We start from the raw sequence: 22,570 nt of genomic DNA on the forward strand, positions 1-22,570 counted from the left end.
TCTACAAATACAAATAAAAAATGAGGGCTATTCTTGAGTACTGTTTTAAAAGAAGTATACAACTATGTAAAAATCACTTTAAAAACGTTTAGTGTAAAGGAATGTCCACAGCATGTAATGATACTATCCCAGACACTGAAAACATGCATTTAAAAACTTACACATCCAAATAATTCTTACAAGACCATAAAACAGTTTAAAGGGAATAAAAACCAATCAAAAACTTTCTGAGGCAGAGAATTCCCCTCCCTCCCATACTCCCTACTTCTGCTCCTTCCCCTCCCCCACACCTTCCCTCATACTCAGGATAATTCTTTCACTCCCCCACTCCTTGGGCCCTCCTACTGCAGACAAAGGAGCTCCTTCTCCATACACGATCCCCCTGGACAATTCTGTCACCGACAAAAATTTACCACAGACCCCTACATCTACATCTACATGGATACTATGCAAATCACTTTTAAGTGCCTGGCAGAGGGTTCATCGAACCACCTTCACAATTCTCTGTTATTCTAATCTCGTTATGCTACCGTCTGCAGATGGTGTGAGACGTCACTAGATGCTGATATCTGCATGCTCTGCATGAGCCATGAGGGTTTCCCTGAGTCACCGATCCACAAGCCCTGTAATGTCATCGGGCTGCTACTAGTGGTATGTATGGGTCTTCTTCCTCTCCAGTATGACTAGCAGCGGTCGCTATAGATGTGTCATGATGCTGTCTGGGGAGTAGATGAGGTATCACACATAGGTGCATCTTGAAAATGTTGCCTCCAATTCGCAGCACCATCCTAGGCCGATGCCTCAAATAGCAAGTCACTTTTCATTACTGACAGACATTGTTCTGATGCCCAAGGCTCAGTGCTAATGGAATGAGCCATGCCGCTAAGCTTCACAAAGCAATACGACAAACCAGCATCTCAAAGGCACTCATTGGCAGCCTGAATGTTAGATGTCCCACTTGCCAATGATAGCTATGAGCTGTCCAACTGTGTGTGAACACCAACGACCACGTGGTCGGCTCTACCTGCCTGTAATGAGTGAGTGTGCATTGACAAATAGTAGTCAGAGTTAGCAGGTAGAGGCTTCTCCCTGGAAATTACACAGCTCGACCACAGACCTCACTGCAAGACCCTCTCGGCGACTGTCTGACTAGATGGGTCAGTGTGTGTATGGGGACCTTAAGGCTAGATCCACTGGAAGTGCAGGATCTATATGGTACTTCAGGACTTCATAGCTTTACTCTTTAGTTTCCAGTTGCTTGGGCTTGTAGTGAATGAAGAAAGTGGTGCCAGTCGATTTTTCGTTATTGTGTTTTCTTATTTTGTCTCTAAAAGTGAAGGCTTTAGGCTGTTCAGGTTACAAGGCAAAAATAAAATATCTGAATCTCCAGACAAAGTAAAATTCACTCAGGCCACAGACGAAAGGTGTTGCGTCAAATTTAGATCAACTCACAATGGTCACATACCACACTTAAGTCACTTTGGGCTGACTGAAGCAGAAAAGGAAATTAGAGCTGCAGTATTACTTACAAAAATATCTCGAAAATTCGGTTTCCTGATTCATGGCAGTGAAAGTGTAACGTGAGAGAATAACGTATTTCTGACACCCAATACTAATAAGTTGTCAAAGTTCAGAAATCTGTGTTTTAAAGAAAGTGAAGTAAAATTGGTACATAATGTTAAGGCAGAGGCTCAGCTTAGTTTGATACACTTTTAGACTTACATTGGTGTGTTAAAAATGTTATATAACTAGAGACAGACATCACAGATACAGTGACAGAGTTAGCATTAAACCGTAGTATGTGTTTTGTATAATTGTTTACATTAGAGAAATCATCACTAATTTTTAGAAACATTTAAAACATTTAGTACAGAGTGTTTTTCATTTTAGCTGTAAGAATCCAAGCTCCAGGAAGAAGCTTGATTCAGCATCATCATAGAAGTTAGGGAAAATGCTGCACCAAGTGATACAATGTGAATGCTGAAGTGGTCTCAAAACAGTCAGCAATATCACTAACAGGGCATTGAGCCAGCTAATAAACAAGAACCGATCACAAAATAAAAGTATCGATGTACTGAGAGTGATTTATAGATGATGCAAGGAGGTTAAAACATAGAAATGGCAGTGGGGGCAAGAAGATCAACGTGGTTTTATGTAAGAACTTAAGATGTGCATAGCTTTGTAGTGAGTTTCATAAATGCTCCGTATTGCATCGACAATGGACGAAATAAATAAACACGATGCCTAATATACAACGAAGTTGAGTAAAAGGAAACAGTATAATCGAAATTTACGAAAATCAGACTTTACGTCAAATATTGATTTTATTTTCCATTTTATAATCAGCAAAGTCCATATTATTAACGACTAGTGAACGCATCAATGCTTCGCAATTCCTAAATATGTAGGGATTTGGATATATCTTCAACACCCTCTTCTCTCTGTCCATCTACTCCTCCCCCTTTATTTCTCCATCTCCTCCTACTCCCCCTCCTCTCTGTCCATACACTAATCCCCTCTCTCATCCCATCTCCTCTTTTCGGCTCTTTCTGTCCATCTCCTCCTTCTTCCTCTCTATGTCCATTTCCCCACCGACGCTCTTTCTCTCTATTCCCTCTTCTCACCTCTCTCTGACCGTGAGCCTTGTTTATGCTTATTGGAAAAGAAGCATTGATTGGGAACTGAAGTCACATGAAATGAATAGAGTCATTTTCTCCCCTTTGATCTCCATTTCATCTGATACCGCTCTGTTAGTAAAAAATGATTTCATATCGAAATTTACGAGAACGTCACTTGCGGATATCTTCACTATACGTAAAATTTCTAAAAAATCTTTCGAGTCTTTTACAAAAGTATTTGTTCTCCCAACTAGAAGGGTCAGTTTTCCAGATAAATGGAATGCTTAAAAGTAAGGTGGGGAGTTAATTCCACTGACTATCAGTCTCGATGGACACCTTTCTTTATATATCCTTGGTATTCTGGGTGAGAAAGGTATTGAAGGCATTAGATACGTAATAACGGAACTATCAATTCTGGAATCTGTTGAAAGATATCTGACTTTACGAACGACTCTGTTCGTAGCATAGCTTTTTTAAATTGAAGTACACAGGACCCGGTATTAGTTGTTCCATCTTCTTGTGGGATTTTGTAGCTTTCATAATAACTATAGTATTACCCTTATCTCGTTTCGCCACCACGATGCTTTCGTCTCTGTTGAGGTCATTACGAGCTTTCCTTCCCTGTGCCGATATGTTGCTTCTGGACGGTTTCAATTTTTCGTAGAATTCTCGACACATCCTGTCTCACTTCTTTGGCCTGTACCTTCAGAAGAGAAAACAATGATGCTTCGACGACGCTGATAGTTTCTTCAACGGTAATTCTCTTAGGTGTAGTTCCGAAATTCGAACATTTGCCCAGACTAGAGATGGCTGCTTCATAGAGTTCATGCGACGAAAGGTTCGCCACTACTCGCTTCAGATCCAGAACGGCACTTTTTTGTGTATTTTATCCATCCTTTTCATGATCTCCTCTTTTTATTTCACTGCATTGAAATATGATAATATTTCTGAATCATTGAACGTTATTTTGTCTATTGTATCCCAGTCTTGATAGGATACATTTGTCTCCAGTAATAAACGCAAAGGAATGAAAACAGAGATCTCATACTTCAAGTCCTGCGCATCTGCTGGATTCTTTCACGGACAAGTGCTTCACTCGACCTTTGATAGTTCCTCCTTTCCATCACTGTCTGCGCAGAGTGACTATTTCTGTTGAAATGGTGATATCATTATAACGAAACCCGGAGAAAAATGCCAGATCACTAAGTAATTTATCTCTTCTTTTGCACAGTTTCTGCAATCTTCCGAGAGTGACATAAACACTTTGTCCATACAAGCATTTTATGTAAATCTGCTGGCTTTTGTGGGCTGCTTCATACTTCTTCTACACTATCGACGTTCCGACCTCCCTGATAGGATCTTCTTCAGAATCTCCTGGTGTCAACGGTTAACACTGTGAAAGTAAAGCGTCATGATCTATTTTAGATTCTTTTTGCTACAATTAGTGGGTCACCGTCATTGGATAGAAGCGAAAAGGACAGAGCAGGAGATGGGGAACATTTATCGAAAATGTTATTGTCTGCAGAAGTGACTTCCTGGACGTTATTTGCATTGGACGCGCACCACAGCACCGTTTTCACTTCCCTGACAATGGGGAGCCAGGAAGCCAAAATCCTCTAGCAGTCCTCTCTAGGGCACTTACATTCTAGTGCATTACCGTCGTTATATATTTCCTTTCTCTTTATCCCTCTGAACACACATGCGATAACTCTGATACAGCATTTATTGTTTTCATACCAGTGGTCAAAACATCTGTCAGAAATCCATTAACGTCAGTCTTCTGAATATAATGAGAGGAAACGTGATTTTGATTAATTAGGCTGTTATTTTATGTGCTGTTCCACACTAGCAATTAATGTAATTTCCCTGATTACAGAGACTATTACTAGCTGTCTCTATACTGGTAAAGTTAAAAAATTGTTTAATGTGAACATTGATGTTAACGAGAAATTACATATTCAGTTCACATATACTTTAGAAGTGTCTAATAAAATAATGTTTCAGTTTGTGTTTCAATGTCGTTGAACAACTTTTCACCAGAATATAAAATCCGATTCTGACCCCTGAAGAGGGATAAGTAATCTGCTTTTACTTCTTATTATTGTGGATGTGAAATAGTTTTAGTATTTTAAGTTGAGGAAAGAGCCGAAAAGAGGAGATGAGAGAGGGGAGTAGTGTATGGACAGAGAGAAGGGGGAGTAGAAGGAGATGGAGAAATAAAGGGTAAGGATCATACACCATAAAAGCAGGAAGCAGACCAACAATTGTATGGTTCGTTGAAGATACTATTTTTAACAGGTCACACTCAATAATGTAGCCCTAATCCCTATCAACACTGTTTCCTACTTAACCCACTATCACAACATGATTCTGCCCTTTAAAAACCAATCTACATCTACATCTACACGATTACTCTGCAATTCACATTTAAGTGCTTGGCAGAGGGTTCATCGAACCACAATCATACTATCTCCCTACCATTCCACTCCCGAACAGCGCGCGGGATAAACGGACACCGAAACCTTTCTATTCGAGCTCTGATTTCTCTTATTTTATTTTGATGATCATTCCTACCTAAGTAGGTTGGGCTCAACAAAATATTTTCGCATTCGGAAGAGAAAGCTGGTGACTGAAATTTCGTAAATAGATATCACCGCGACGAAAAACGTCTTTGCTTTAATGACTTCCATCCCAACTCGCGTATCATACCTGCAACACTCTCTCCCCTATTACGTGATAATACCAAACGAGCTGCCCTTTTTTGCATCCTCTATCATTTGGCTAAGACATGCACTGGGCTTTAAAAAGAGCATGTATTGGTTTTACCGTTGTTAAATCCCATTTTAGTGTTAGTTATTTGCATGAACATCGTGTAATGCCGCGTATAAGAAACGGAAACGTCTCCCAGCATGTGTGGGAATCTGACAGCACCACGACTGTGCCCTATTGAGTCTGCAGTTCATCGAATCGCGAGTTTTCTGCCCACGTTGGCTGGGTTGCTACGACTCTCGTGAAAATGTAGAGACGATGGATTCAGAGGACCAGGCTCAACGCCATGTAGGATTTGAGGTGCTTCTCACCATAAGGGACCAAAAGGACAGGCACTGATAGTTTAAGTGTGCAGCATCGTCTCGTCACATGATGGACCTTGAGTTAGGCCCTGGGTATTTGTGCGGCAAAACAAGTATCCACACGGATAGTACGGCAACATCTGCAGAAGTATTGACTGTCACTTGAGTGACCATTGCTGCAGATTCCACTGATACGTCAGGGAAGAGTGACACATCGACATTGTTCTGGTAAACGACTACACTGTGTACAAGACTGGTTCTACATCATCTTTTCAGAAGAACCCCAGTTCTGTAGCGAACATGACGACGAAGATATCCACGAATGGAGGCTCTCAGGAGAAAGAACACTGCCTGATTAGTCATCGTCATAAAGCGTAAAATATGGTTTGATGTTATGGGATTCCATTATATATGGAACAAGATTCAGATGTCAGTAAATGGGGCAACAGCGGCTACATTCCGGACATATTAAGTGCAGTGGCTGTGCCCTATATGTGACGATTCAGTGATGGTACCTTTCAACAAGATAACGCAAGAAGACATCTGAACCGCTGCGAGGGTAGTCCAGCCAGCAGGTACTCCAGATCTCTCACCCATTTGCAACATCCGGTCCTGGGCTGCCGTCATTAACCACTGTGACTGATGGACTCTGACGTAGAGCTAAAGGGGCGTCTGCCATCCATAGCTCAGTTCGATTCAGTACTCAACCAGGTTGGAGCCATGGCTGCCATCAGACTTGGCAGCTCATTGTATCAAATTTCGCACCGTATGTAAAGCAAAATGTCTTATATATTTAATCATCTTTCGTCCTACTTCTTATGTGCGCACGTTAAGTGAACTTTCCGTACTTCCTGTCGTGTCTGGTGTTGCAATTTCAATGGCCAGCAGATTTTTTTTTTTCAAACTGAATACTTTAGGAGTACTTTACGTAGATATCTATGTGATAGGATTACCATATGTCGTAACTCGTTATTAGAATATTTAACAAAGAAATTTGCAGTGACTTGCTGTTAATGTATAACTTGATGCGTTCTACATCCCTACAAACTCTCATACAAATGGAATTTCATTTTCTGTTTGTATCATTCCTGGTTTCTAACATCATTTCATTTATAGAGTGCGGATGGACTGCAGCAGATTGGAAAATTCGGCTTTTACTTGTTCGCCATGCTTGCGGAGCTCTTCATTTACTGCTGGTTTGGGGATGACCTCATCACAGAAGTGAGTAGCCTATTTTTCAATAGCTTATACGCAATACATCGCAGATTTACATTGCAAGAAATTTGCTTCAGTGAATATTTTGTTTGATACTGAGAATTATAAACTGATGCAATAAAGTATTAGCATCACAGTTTTACTTAGAACGTTAAAGTTCTTTTACTTTTTCAGAAGTAAAATTACAGCATTAAAAATATCTGTTCATACAATTACATTTCAAATTCTGAAGGTGGCAGGGGTAAAATACAGGGAGCGAAAGGCTATTTACAATTTGTACAGAAACCAGATGGCAGTTATAAGAGTCGAGGGATATGAAAGGGAAGCAGTGGTTGGGAAGGGAGTGAGACAAAGTTGTAGCCTCTCCCCGATGCTATTAAATCTGTATATTGAGCAAGCAGTAAAGGAAACATAAGAAAAGTTCGGAGTAGGCATTAATATCCATGGAGAAGAAATAAAAACTTTGAGGTTCTCCGATGACATTGTAATTCTCTCAGAGACAGCAAAGGACTTGGAAGAGCAGTTGAACGGAATGGACAGTGCCTTGAAAGGAGGGTGTATGATAAACATCAACAAAAGCAAAACGACGATAATGGAATGTAGTCGAATTAAGTCGGGTGATACTGAGGGAATTAGAATACGAATAGTGACACTTAAAATAGTAAAGGAGTTTTGATATTTGGGGAGCAAAATAACTGATGATGGTCGAAGTAGAGAGGATATAAAATGTAGACTGGCAATGGAAAGGAAAGCGTTTTTGGAGAAGAGAAATTTGTTAACATCGAGTACTGATTTAAGTGTCAGGAAGTCTTTTCTGAAAGTATTTGTATGGAGTGTGGCCATGTATGGAAGTGAAACGTGGACGATAAATAGTTTAGACAAGAAGAGAATAGAAGCTTTCGAAATGTGGTGCTACGGAAGAATGCTGAAGATTAAATGGGCAGATCACATAACTAATTACTAGGTATTGAATAGAATTGGGTAAAAGAGGAGTTTGTGGCACAACTTGACTAGAAGTAGGGATCGGTTGGCAGGGCGTATTCTGAGGCATCAAGGGATCACCAATTTATTATTGGAGGGCAGCGTGGAGGGTAAAAATCGTAGATTCAGGAATATGTACGCTGCAGTAGGTACTGGGAGATGAAGAAGCTTGCACAGGATAGAGAAGCATGGAGAGCTGCATCAAACCAGTCTCAGGACTGAAGATCACAACAACAACAATTACATGCGCCGTATTTGACCAGAACTAAGAAAGGGACCCATTTTAAGACGCCACAACTGCGAATATCACAGGATTTTCTTTATCGTTTCCATGTATTTGGTGGAAATTTTTGTGAATACTTTGTCTAGCAGCAGCATCCAAATTACTATATTAAGGTGTTATGAAGGTCAAAATTTGAGTTAGAAATGCCACCTGCTTTGCCTGTTGGTTGCTGTTGTTGGCCTGTTGAGACTTCTGGTAATCTGGTTGTCAAATGGCTCGAGCAGGAATGAAGTGACGACATTACACAATATATATCCTTTGACCTTTTGGTTGGCAGGAGCGAACACATGAAATCATCATGTTGGTCCTCTCTCTTAAGCCATGCATATCCACATCTCTTGGTCTCTCCAACCTTCACCCCCTTCCCCCCTCCCCCAACCTTCCCCACATGAAAAATCAACTATTTCTCATATTATTCGATCCGAGCTACTTACAGTTTTCACTATAAGCCAATTTAATTGACATTATTGCCAAAAGATTATGTATACTTGCACACCACGATCAAATGAGCACTAACATTTTCGTGAGGGCAGGACTGATCAGCAACTGTATGCGCAAGAGGACGCTACTAGAAATTGGTTAAGCAGTAGATTTTTGTTTTAGAAGAAGATGAAATTGTAGTCAATGTGTTTGATAGGTAATGGACTGCAATTGTGACCTATATGTGGTGATAATATGATATACTGAAACTGTAACCTATATGTTGTCTTTATAGAAAAAATATAATCTATAATTGAAGCGTAGATGTGACACAGCTTTTATGGTCATGAAGAAGTAATTGTGACTCACTGCTTAAGGACGTATTAGTAAAATGTAACGAAAAACTTCCATTATGTTATGAGCAACATAATATGTGTGGTAGACAGATAAGGCAAATACATGCCTCTTCCAACCAGCGAGTCGGACAATAAAGCAGTCACCATCATCAGTGGACAAGAATGATGTCGTGCCCCGCACCCATCCTCACCACAGGCAAACTCTCTACTTGGCAGTTTCATTTTTTATGACGGTTAAATAATGAGCTGTGATTGCAAGACCAATGGTTTTGTGTGTGTGTGTGTGTGTGTGTGTGTGTGTGTGTGTGTGTGTGTGTATGTGTGTGTATGTGTGTGTGTTGACTTAGAAACTCTATGATAGGTGTTTTTCCAAGATAGGGACGTCGCTTAAGAAGCAGTTGAAAAATGTGGCTGGGAGTACAAAATATTTTTTTTGTTGGATTAGAAACTCCCTGACTGTTCAGTTGCCAAGGAAGTGACGTGGCTTAGGATAGGGAAGCTGTAGAGAGAGAGGGATGTTGTCCTGCATTAACTGCTCCTCTTATACATAGGCAACCCAATGATCAAACACCAAATTTCAAAGTCGGTATCGCATTATTACTACCTACCTATCTTAGTAGTCAGAATAATAAAATGATTGTCAGAACATAATACAATTTATATAGTGTGATACTGAATTGTTGTAACAGCGTATGAAGAATGGAAAACAGAGAATCCGTTACACCATGATCAGTTTGGTTGCGGGAGGCAGTTCTGACGTTGCACTTGATGATGGAAGCGTGGCTGACAAGAAAATCAGGTGACACTCGTAGGATTTGTAGACATGGATATTGTTGTTGTTGTTGTTGTGGTCTTCAGTCCTGAGACTGGTTTGATGCAGCTCTCCATCCTACTCTATCCTGTGCAAGCTTCTTCAACTCCCAGTACCTACTGCAACCTACATCCTTCTGAATCTGCTTAGTGTATTCATCTCTTGGTCTCCCTCTACGATTTTTACCCTCCACGCTGCCCTCCAATACTAAATTTGTGATCCCTTGATGCCTCAAAACATGTCCTACCAACCGATCCCATCTTCTGGTCAAGTTGTGCCACAAACTTCTCTTCTCCCCAATCCTATTCAATACTTCCTCATTCGTTATGTGATCTACCCATATAATCTTCAGCATTCTTCTGTAGCACCACATTTCGAAGGCTTCTATTCTCTTCTTGTACAAACTATTTATCGTCCATGTTTCGCTTCCATACATGGCTACACTCCATACAAATACTTTCAGAAATGACTTCCTGACACTTAAATCTATACTCGATGTTAACAAATTTCTCTTCTTCAGAAACGCCTTCCTTGCCATTGCAGGTCTACATTTTATATCCTCTCTACTTCTACCATCATCAGTTATTTTGCTCCCCAAATAGCAAAACTCCTTTACTACTTTAAGTGTCTCATTTCCTAATCTTATTCCCTCAGCATCACCCGACTTAATTCGACTACGTTCCATTATCCTTGTTTTCCTTTTGTTGATGTCCATCTTATATCCTCCTTTCAAGACACTATCCATTCCGTTCAACTGCTCTTTCAAGCCCTTTGCTGTCTCTGACAGAATTACGATATCATCGGCGAACCTCAAAGTTTTCATTTCTTCTCCATGGATTTTGATACCTATTCCGAATTTTTTGTTTGTTTCCTTCACTTCTTGCTCAATATACAGATTGAATAACATCGGGGAGAGACTACAACCCTGTCTCACTCCCTTCCCAACCACTGCTTCCCTTTCATGTCACTCGACTCTTATTACTGCCATCTGGTTTCTGTACAAATTGTAAATAGCCTTTCGCTCCTTGTATTTTACCCCTGCCTCCTTCAGAATTTGAAAGAGAGTATTCCAGTCAACATTGTCAAAAGCTTACTCTAAGTCTACAAATGCTAGAAACGTAGGTTTGCCTTTCCTTAATCTAGCTTCTAAGATACGTCGTACGGTCAGTATTGCCTCACGTGTTCCAACATTTCTACGGAATCCAAACTGATCTTCCCCGAGGTCGGCTTCTACTAGTTTTTCCATTCGTCTGTAAAGAATTCGCGTTAGTATTTTGTAGCTGTAACTTATTAAACTGATAGTTCGATAATTTTCACATCTGTCAACACCTGCTATCTTTGGGATTGGAATTATTAGATTCTTCTTGAAGTCTGAGGGTATTTCACCTGTCTCGTACATCTTGCTCACCAGATGGAAGAGTTTTGTCAGGACTGGCTCTCCCAAGGCCGTCAGTAGTTCTAATGGAATGTTGTCTATTCCGGGGGCCTTGTTTCGACTCAGGTCTTTCACTGCTCTGTCAAACTCTTCACGCTGTATCGTATCTCCCATTTCATCTTCATCTATATCCTCATCCATTTCCATTATATTGTCCTCAAGTACATCGCCCTTGTATAGACCCTCTATATACTCCTTCCACCTTTCTGCTTTCCCTTCTTTGCTTAGAACTGGGTTTCCATCTGAGCTTTTGATGTTCATACAAGTGGCTCTCTTATCTCCAAAGGTCTCTTTAATTTTCCTGTAGGCAGTATCTATTTTACCCCTAGTGAGATAAGCCTCGACATCCTTACTTTTGTCATCTAGCCATCCCTGCTTACCCATTTTGCACTTCCTGTCGATCTCATTTTTGAGACGTCTGTATTCTTTTTTGCCTGCTTCATTTATTGCATTTTTTAATTTTCTCTTTTCATCAATTAAATTCAATATTTCTTCTGTTACCCAAGGATTTCTACTAGCCCTCGTCTTTTTACCTACTTGATCCTCTGCTGCCTTCACTACTTCATCCCTCAAAGCTACCCATTCTTCTTCCACTGTATTTCTTTCCCCCATTCCTGTCAATTGTTCCCTTATGTTCCATGTGTACAACCTTCTTTTATGATTCTTGAACCAAGTGTTAGCTATGATTAAGTTGTGCTCTGTGCAAAATTCTACCAGGGGGCTTCCTCTTTCATTTCTTAGCCCCAGTCCATATTCAAGTACTCCTTCTCTCCCTTTTCCTACTACCGAATTCCAGTCACCCATGACTATTAAATTTTCGTCACCCTTCACTATCTGATTAATTTCTTTTATTTCATCATACACTTCTTCAATTTCTTCGTCATCTGCAGAGCTAGTTCGCATATAAACTTGTACTACTGTAGTAGGTGTGGGCTTCGTATCTATCTTGGCCACAACAAAGCGTTTACTATGCTGTTTGTAGTAGCTTACCCGCATTCCTATTGTTTTATTCATTATTAAACCTACTCCTGCATGACCTGTATTTGATTTAGTGTTTATAACCCTGTAGTCACCTGACCAGAAGTCTTGTTCCTCCTGCCACCGAACTTCACTAATTCCCAATATATCTAACTTTAACCTATCCATTTCCCTTTTCAAATTTTCTAACCTACCTGCCCGATTCAGGGATCAGACATTCCACGCTCCGATCCGTAGAACGCCAGTTTTCTTTCTCCTGATAACGACATCCTCTTGAGTAGTCCCCGCCCGGAGATCCGAATGGGGACTATTTTACCTCCGGAATATTTTGCCCAAGAGGACGCCATCATCATTTAATCATACAGTAAAGCTGCATGCCCTCGGGAAAAATTACGGCCGTAGTTTCCCCTTGCTTTCAGCCGTTCGCAGTACCACCAAAGCAAGGCCGTTTTGGTTATTGTTACAAGGCCAGATCAGTCAATCATCCAGACTGTTGCCCCTGCAACTACTGAAAAGGCTACTGCCCCTCTTCAGGAACCACACGTTTGTCTGGCTTCTCAACAGATACCCCTCCGTTGTAGTTGCACCTATGGTACGGCTATCTGTATCGCTGATGCACGCAAGCCTCCCCACCAACGGCAAGGTCCATGGTTCATGGGGGGAGGAGACATGGATATAATGTTCGACAATGTAAAATGGTGCAAGATGTTCAAAATTCTGGGAAAAATATGAGTAAGCTACAGCGGAAGTCAGGTCGTATACAGTATGCAGCGTACAAGAACCAAGATGGAGCTACAAGATCGGAATACCAAGAGCGAAGTGCTCGTATTAAAAAGTGATAAGACATGGATGTAAGAACGTAACCAGGATTCTGTGAAAGTGATGGTCCGATTTTTAAAGAAGACCTTAGCAAAGCTCATATTTTTGTGTAAATTGAAAATATACTTTTATTTCTTATGTATGAGTAATACCCAGATAGGCAGTTAAATTCTTTTGTTTGGAAATGTGATAACTTTATTTTATTGCTAAATGAATTAAAACTCTAATATAATGTATTGCCACTTTGCCAACAAAACACAGCTCAGTCTTCTAATATAAAGTTCACTATAGCAGAGCAGAAGAATCTTAATGATGGACTGAATAACTTATAATGTTAAAGGGTTCGAACCTCTTTTGACAAAAGCTATGTTTCTCCTACTACAATTTTGTATTTAAGTTTTCATCTTACCTGAAACTAAGTCAAAATTCTTTAGCACAATTAGGTATCCCAGGCTAAAATTAAGTATAATTTCATTAAAACTCTTCAGTTTTCTTAAGGACCAATAACATCTCTAAAAATTATTATTTTAATAGTCAACTTGAAATTATTGTAACAACCAAATTTATTTATAAAACAAGACGGAATACACAAATACCATGAGCTACAGTTCTGGGATCTTAAAATTGGTTCACGCATTGATTTTAGCTAAACTTGCAATGTATGTGACGTCACAAAAGAGTTTGTGGTTATTCATGGTAATATAGTTGTACAGTCTTTGATGTTAATAAGCTCCTCTGTGATGTACAACTTGCGTTATCTCTTATATGACGCTTATTTACGAATACCTCAGAGTTACCGGTTGTGACGGCTCGACACACTGTTCCAAGCATATTACTAACAATAATTTCAGTCTACAACATCTTTCTTGCAGTAAAATTAAAGACGTGCTATTTCGCCACTCCATAAATTAGCCACACTTTCGCATAGATACGTAGCACAGTATGACGATCACTAGCTGCCATCCAATATAAAAATCGCTAAACTACGCATGTTGTCGAAATCTTACGCAAAGCAACATTATAACTAACTGGAACCCTAGAAGTAAGTAGCTAATCCCCAAATCAAGGTAAGTAATGTTATAAAATTAATGAAGAAAATATTTTTATATAATTTTTTCTACAATTTCAAAACATTACACTTCGAAGATAATCATAGAACATCTGATAATGCTTCAGTTTTATGGTGATAGATTATGGATGAAAGGGGAGGGGGGGCTAGAGGGGGGTGCAGGGCGCAATCGACTCGGACGATTCATGCAACCCACTGAAAAAATCTTTCGGAAACGAAAGAACTATAGATTGTGCTGTCATTACATACACCTTCCGCTCTCCAGAAACGCCTCCCCGTCATTCCACATCGGAACAGATTTCCATAACTAAGTACTGCCCGAGCGACCAGACTAGTGATATTTTCCCATTTTCGTTGATCAAGGTGATTTTTGGGTGACACAGCCAAATCCAAGTGTCTTTTTAAGCACTTATTTTAATCTAATGTTATTTGTAGTTATGTTTACCGCTCCAATGCCTTGTGAAATACTGAAATACTTCAAGCCCAAAGTTCCACGTTCCAAGTAACGACTCCAGTGGTAACATTAAACGGCTTTAGATAGGTGATTAGGCTATTAGAGTAGTGTGTAAATATTTGTAACTTTGCATAACGCTACTGGACGTATCGAAATAGATTTTCCTTCTCTTTCTTGTTACAAACATGTCCACAATTAGGAACTATCACACAGAACAAAAGCACTTATCGGGACCACTTACATTAAATTCACATCCAAGTAAGAACCAAACTAACCAACAAAACAACAACTGAGCTTACGCAAAGCCAGCACTGTGTGGCACCTTCGTCTTGGCTAAAATAGGGATGTGCGATAACGGATAATGCTATCGACATATCAATAATGTAAATCTATGGCCTTTTCGTCTGTAGACAAGAATATGAAAATATTTTTCAATTTCCACTACACGGCAGCTTAGTCGAGTGCAATTTCTTTTACGCAATTGGGGAGGTGGAGGGGGGGGGGGGGATGGGTCCTTATTCTCTGGTCCCCTCCCCCCTTTGGCTACGTCGTTGACGGATGCAGTCTTTCGGAAGAAACAATGACGGAAATGAACGAAAGTTTCAAGAACGGTATTAAAAATCAACGTGAAAGGATATAAATGATAATATTTGCTGATGACATTGCTATCTTCATTGAGGGGGAAAATGCATTACGGGATCTTGCGAGAGAAATGAGCAATCTAATGAGTACAAAATATAAATGAGTTAAGAATATAGACTAGGGGTAACTGAAGAAAGACGGAAGTAATGAGAAACAGCAGAAATGAGGTTAGTTGCCAGCTTAACATAAGGATTGGGGATCACGAAATAGAAGGAGTCTAAGAGTTGTGTTTCCTTGGAAGAAAAGTGACGCATGACGAATAAAACAAGAATATACGAAATCAGGCGGTTCTCCGCAGTATCGGAGAAAAAAGGACCATATGGAAAACATCGACAGGAAGAAGGGAAAGGATGACAGGACATGTGTTATGAATCAGTAAATAACTTCCATGGTGCAGAATGTGTTGTAAAGGGCAAAAATTGTAGAGAAATATGGAGATTGGAATATATGCAACAAATAATTGAGATGACGGATGCAACAGCTAAAAATTCACTGTAATTACGTAATAATATTTGATAATTCGTCAATTTATAAGGTTATCAACGTTTGTGAACTTCTTTTTTCATGGTTATTGCTATAAAAGTGACCTTTAATAATGGTGGTCTTTGGACACATTTGATTCCTATAGTTCCGTTCTCCACATTTACAACAATGCATCGGAAACATAAAAATGCCACACTAGTCCCTTGTCTATGTGTCGGTGCTTATACACTCGCATCGGGGTTGCACTATGCTGTATATAAGCTGCAGCAACTTTTTGGCTGCCCCTTGTAATATGTCCTGTTCAAGCCTCTTCGTCTCTGCATAACTGTTGCAACATACATCCACTTGCACCTGCTTTCACAAAGTAAACCTAGGTCTGGTGTTAATATTTTTGCCCGCACACACATTTGCATTTCCAGAATTACTATTCTTTGGTGCTTCATGGTACGTCCTATCAAGCTATTACTTCCTTTAGTCAAGTTGTGCTATAAATTTACTTTTCCCACCATTCGATTCAGTGTCTACTCATTACTTATCCGATCTACCCATCTAACCATCATTATTCTTCCATAGCATCACATTTTAAAAGCTTCTATTCTCTGCTTCTCTGCACTGCTTATTGTCAATGCTTCACTTCTTTACGAAGCTACACTCCAGACAAATACATTCAGAAAATTTATTCACTTCTATCATGCTGCACGGAGCACTGGACTCTGGTGCGCAAACAGTATCTTGAACTTAGCCTCTCAGACAAATACTGAGGACAGTCTACAAATACGATGGCGCTATGGTAGGAGTTGTGTGGATGCCTTGATAATGTACTACCGAAACTGGCCGACATTTATACAAAAGAGTATTCTGTTCAACGTTAACTGCTTTTTAATATCATTGAATCATTACAGTCGAAAAAGACTGCCGACAGTTGAACTGATAGACATTAACTAATTTCTGTTTTAGAAAAATGCTTTCCTTGCTATAGCCATCCTGTATTTCATGCCCTCTCTTGGCCATTATCAGTTATTTTACTGCCCGAATAGCAAAATTGAGCTACTACTTCTAGCGTCTCACTGCAGTACAGATACAAAAAAAATGGGGTTAAGAAGTCAAAATAAATGCAATTCCTCTGCAACCAATCACGGAAGACCAAGGACCCCATATGTCAAATTACTCAGAAAATGTTCATGAGAAACACCAGAAACTTTACTGCTGAAGTTTTGTCCATTCAGTATGATTCTAGTTCATCAGATAACACTCCCTTCATAGGAGAGAGAGTTTTCCAAAGCTATTACTGACAAACATCAGTGAATGGATACATGAGAAAAAACTTATTGTTTCCAAACTCCTTTCTTCATTTTTCTTTGAAAGCTTGTTCCAAAGTTCGAAGTTTTCAGGGGATAATCTACCAATTGAGTCTCTGGACTATACTCAGAGGGTAAACAAAAGCCTCTATGTGCCACTACTCTTTTTCAAAGCGGCAGACTGAAGCCCTGAGACGTAGGCATGTTTACATGACGCTCTTGATAGACTGTCGTCACGAAACCGCACAATTTCTGTTACTGGCACTGACAAAGAAACTTTAATGCGTTGGGGGGAGAGGGGGGGGGGGGGGGAATATCAAAGTGGAATCACTGCAAAGTGAATGTTTCATTTGGGATGCTTGTATTACCTGGAAACTGAAATTTTCCGCCTCCTCATTTGAATATAATTTGTATCGTTGAGTACAGTTAGAACAGTAGAGGGCTACTAACTGAACTTTATGATGAGACAATAGCAATTTACTCTCAGGTAAATGATGTGTCACGACACCTACAGTTTGAGTGCGGGTAATAATCGTATAATGGTGGATGTGATAATGTTCAGAATGAAATTTTCCCAATGTGATTCTAACCGTGAAACGGAGGACATACCAGTGCGTTATTTGTTTGTTTGTAATTGGAGCCGGCCGCTGTGACAGAGCGGTTCTAGACGCTTCAGTCCAGAACCGCGCTGCTGTTACAGTCGCAGGTTCGAATTCTATCTCGGGCATGGATGTGTATGATGTCCTTAGGATAGTTAGGTTTAAGTAGTTCTAAGTCTAGGGGACTGATGACCTCAGATGTTGAGTCCCATAGTGCTTAGAACCATTTGAACCATTTGTAATTGGAGACACATTACGTACTATGTAGGTTCTTCCAGAGACATCGTGAATCATGATATTTTCATGCATGGAACTGTTATGTATACAACAGTCATCATTAGTTCAGTGGATCTGGTGGGCTGTTGCAGAGCGAGAATCTGGCCCTGGCAGCGTACGATGCGGTGACTTCACTGCAGGGATGCCCCCTCTCCATCAAGAAGTCCCTGCTGCTTCTGATGCACCGCGCGCAGAGGCCTCTGCGGATCACCGCTGGAGGGTTCTTCCCCCTCTCCAGGGAGTCCTTCGTGGCGGTGAGGAGGCTCATTCTGCATTTCTGGAACCTTGTATGACTCATGCTGGTCATAGCTGCACTGGTCATGGCGTACGAGTATGAGGAACATTTTATAAACAAGACAAGCAATTAAAATGTGTTCTGAGTAAGGAAGTTAGAGAGAAGCATATAAATAAAATAAATGCCATAGTTCACTATCCAATGCAAGGAATTCATATAAACGACCAAGCACTAAAAAAGAGAAAAAGACACAATGATGAATAACCAAGTAATAATACATTTCGACCTAGAAGAAGTAGAAAACTCTGCGGAATATCTTCCACATCCAGGGGTAACGGCATACTATGGTTGGAACACATGTAAATTTCAAACGAGGGAAAGATAGCTGGTGTCCTTGAATTGGCAAACTGTAAGAAACGTCCGTTAGGGCTCTTCTGATGATTAACAATGGATCATAGCCCTGGAATTGTTAGTGCTTTATCGATGGCCTTTAGGATGCCAGAGATTATTATGATCATGTTTTGTGCAGTATATAACCAATTAAGACTGTTAGTACATTCAAAGATGAGCTGTTAAAGAAATTCCCATCTGAAATCGACGACGAGGTCTTAGCATTAGATGGGTGTGTTTTGAACAGCACCACTTGCCACAAACACACAGAACACAGGGCTTAGAAAACAGAGAACACAAATGGGAAGACAACTAGGTGTAGCTACTAGCGATAGAAAGAGGTTATGGACATGTCATTAACTGATGAGCAAATATCAGGTTGTGACAACATACGAGTAATTGCATTTTAGATGCAAACGTTTAAATAAATTTCTTCTGAACTGCTCCATCTCGAACAAGTAAAATCTGACTTAAAAGTTTGCTGTTGGTGAAAGTTGAAAATAGCCACGGCTTCGTTTTAGCGTCAAAGTTTCTGGGATCAGTCAGCACACAATGTGCAGAAGTTACCCTTTACCAAGGAAAATGTAGTTTCTCATGTGCAGCATTCCCAAACAGAGCAGTCTTGCTGAGCTTCTAAAGAACGCAAAAACAGTATTTTAGGTTGTAATTACCATGGAATAGAAGAGAGAGATTTTACCTGTATCAAGAATTCAGCACTACAGTACAAATTACTACATTTGTTGTGGATAATATCACATTGTTACCAGGTAGAGACTTTTACCTAAATTTATCAGTGATGCCGAGAGCACAGGTAGCTGATTGAATAAATCAGAGCCACAAGAGGCATCGCCCACACCCCTCAGCGAATCTCTTCAGAACTGCAGAAAAGGTAAGAGTACATCTGAGACGTAAAATTGGGAAAAGATGGTTCTCTAGAAACATACGGCGCGATATCTAGTACATTAGAAGCTGAGGTTGCACACACTGAGGTGAAGCCTACAGACTGACTGTGAGATAAATATATTCTTACTTGAAATGGAAATCAAACAAATGTCATCAATGATATTCTTCTGAAATTATTCAAAGCAGTAAAAATGACGATTAGTTCAGTAAATGCGTTGGTGAAGAAAGACTGTACGACTTTTAAACATACCAGGTTTCAGGTGTTTCATAATTCATGAGGGAACACCTCTGATGTAAGTGAGTTTCAAGTCGTCGAAGCACTGTATTGACATCACAATCCAAATCAAGGCTTTAGACAGAAGTTTAGTGCAGACCAACTAATCATCTTGATTTAAGAAGGCATTACGATAATACTGAGAATGTAGAAAAGCTATTCGACGCTCAACTCAAAAGGTAATGTAAGGTACCTCCAAGAGAAATACCAGCAGCAGCTTGTGTATCTGTAACGAAGGTTTTGCGTGAAACCTATAAATTACAAAATCCTATACAATGTGGAGTGTTTAAGAATAGAATTATACTTGGTTATTAGCAAAGATGTGAAATTGTTTCACTTACATTGGCTTACTAATGCCATCAACATCGGTTCTACGCACAAAGTTAAAGTTTCATTAGAATGGAAGCTCAAGGGCCCATGAAGGCATGTGGAGTGAACATAACACGCAATCCATCGATTACTTTCATTTACTTTTCTAAATATTCCTCGTTGCAACAGCTTAAATTAAGAGAGGGGACGAAGTTAGAACCTATTTGAGGTGTTAACGAGAGATGATGGGTCAATGAGTGCAAATGATGGTCATTTATTGTTTCTTCAAATAATTACACCATTATCATCAATATTCACAAAAAGGCGAATAAGGACACCTATGTCAAATAGAACACAAGTGATCAGGATAATTTTGACTAATGGTCCCCTGAATAATAAGTAAAACAAGGCTATGAACGTAAAGGTATTATACAGGATGTAAATTTTAAGTTGACAAACCGGAATAACTGGAAAAATAAACTTCACACGAAAAAATGTGTACAATCCAAAGTTGATTATTTTCGAGGGGGGCATCTGCTGGTGCTAAAATTACCCCGCCACAAGGCGGGGGTGAGGCGGGAGGCAACTTCAAAATTTCAAATGGGAACCCCCATTTTTTATTGCAGAATGAGATTCTACGTAAAAAAAGACTAGGCACATTTTGTCTTAAACGTTTATTTTGGTTGTTGGTAGTCGGCGCTGTAATTCAAGAAAATCCCTGTTCTCGTGTTTTGCGTGGAAAATGGTTACGGATAAATAAAAAATATTCTTACTTATTTCGTAAATTTTGATTCACTAAAACTAAAACTCTCCCTCTCTCCCTATATGGTTGGGTTTGAGAGAGAGGGAATAGACGGCTTTCAAATAAACAGTATTTTGTTGATTTTAGAGAAAATCTTTTCTTCATTCAAAATCAAGGTAAACATCTTCTGTTTGGCTTAAATGGCACTTATGAAAAATCATGTTCTCCAAGCGGTGATCATTCTCTCGAACACAATTTTCAACTCTCTACTAGAAGTCAAAGGCGGTAGCCGTTCATATCCATCTCTTTAATGGCAAATTTCAAATCCATTAAGCTCTCAGGTTTGTTAATATGGACTCACTGTTTTAGGTAACCCTAGGAGAGGAAATCCAAGTGGCCGAGTCTGGCGAACTGGTGACTACGGCACGCTGCCGAAATGAGAAACGGGCTTCAAGGGAAAAAGTCCCTCACACTGCCATGGCTTATTGCGTACTGAAAATAAATACGTCTTTGGGGTTATCCGTCGTCTCCTCAGTTCTGACACAAAGAAAGTGTTCTACATTTACACACACGTTAGAAGTTAATTACCACTATCAAGTCGTTCTTCTCAAACGTCCGTTTCCTGTTGTTGCATGGAAAAATTTAAGTCACAGTAATTACTTCTATGCCCTTCTCCATAAACATTTAATTTAAAATAATCTGATACGGTACAATTATTATTCCATGTTTTTCAAATTCATCACTAAATTTAGAGTCACGTTACACGATCCTGTGAAGATCGTTACAAATAAAGCAAGATCAAACAATAAGGGACCTGCTTTTTTATTATAATACAATTGCCTCACTGACATTACAAACAAAGACTAGGGATGAAACATCGTGTTAACTAACTGAAATTTTCTTTGTTAAAACCTTCATATGGAAGTGATGGAGATAAAAGATACTAAAAAGATATTACGTAAGAATTATTAAAAACAGATAACTATTTTCTGGAAACTGCCTCTAATTACTCCTTTATTTCTTCGCAGGTCGTCAATGTATCATATTCATTCTTCGCCATTCTTCGGAATTTCAAGGATGAACAAGAGTAGCGTAAATTTGTCTCAGGGCATTGCTGTTTTATGAAACGATGCCATGAATAATATTCGTTAGTATTATGTCGTGAAGATCTGTATCCTTTATCCAGAAATAAAATGTCATGTAAGAAAACACTATATGCTCATATTGTGTCAAGTGAACAGCTCACTGACGGTTTGAAATTAAAGCAGCAGAAGATTGGGAACCTGTCCCAGCCACGTTTCCAAAGGAAGCGGCGGAACCACATATCAGTACGTAAATGGCACTTCATTCCTCCCTAAATCCGTACGTTATACCATTGAAAATATCATACGCAGAGGTTTCACTACAAATATTTACAGTTACAACATTTTGTATAATATTTCTGCCACGTAGATATGCTTGTAAGTCTTCTCTGTTACCGCTATAATTATTGCAGTGAGGTTCCTTGCCACCAATTTTCGGACAGCTTTGACGCCATCCTTCATCTCTTCCTGTACTGCGTAGTTCAAATCAAAGATCATTGCATATCCACTGCCTTTCATAGCCGCTTTCACGCACCAGGGGTAAAGAGTGCATCTCTCTTCTCATGAGTTGTACTTAGCGTGAGGCGCGCTGTAGTGGAAGTTGTTTAATGTTTCTAATCACATCTCGTGAGAATAAAGTACAAAAACCGAAAGTCATGTAATACTTGACCTAAAAATTATCATGGATGAATGAGGAAGGCAGAACACTCAAGACCTTCTTTATTTTCTCATGGACATCCAGCTCCTTAGTATTGTCTTTTCTTTTGCTACATGCATCAGGTTGTGAGAGTCTTACTTAAATAAGTTGCTCGGATAATGCTATCAAG

The 22,570-nt window shown here is 39.7% G+C and overlaps 1 protein-coding gene across 1 annotated transcript in view; it reads left to right on the forward strand.

Moving 5' to 3' along the window:
- Nucleotides 1-21,752, forward strand: part of LOC126278846 (odorant receptor Or2-like) — a 60,137-nt gene extending 38,385 nt beyond the window's left edge. Inside the window, exons 5-7 of the mRNA XM_049979122.1 lie at nucleotides 6,806-6,910; nucleotides 17,901-18,062; nucleotides 21,690-21,752. Coding sequence (XP_049835079.1) covers nucleotides 6,806-6,910; nucleotides 17,901-18,062; nucleotides 21,690-21,752 — 330 coding nt within the window. The remainder of the gene's footprint in view (nucleotides 1-6,805; nucleotides 6,911-17,900; nucleotides 18,063-21,689) is intronic.
- The last annotated feature ends 818 nt before the right edge of the window (nucleotides 21,753-22,570 follow it).

Source organism: Schistocerca gregaria, chromosome 6, assembly GCF_023897955.1.
Source record: "Schistocerca gregaria isolate iqSchGreg1 chromosome 6, iqSchGreg1.2, whole genome shotgun sequence".
Classification (NCBI taxonomy): Eukaryota; Metazoa; Arthropoda; class Insecta; order Orthoptera; family Acrididae; genus Schistocerca; species Schistocerca gregaria.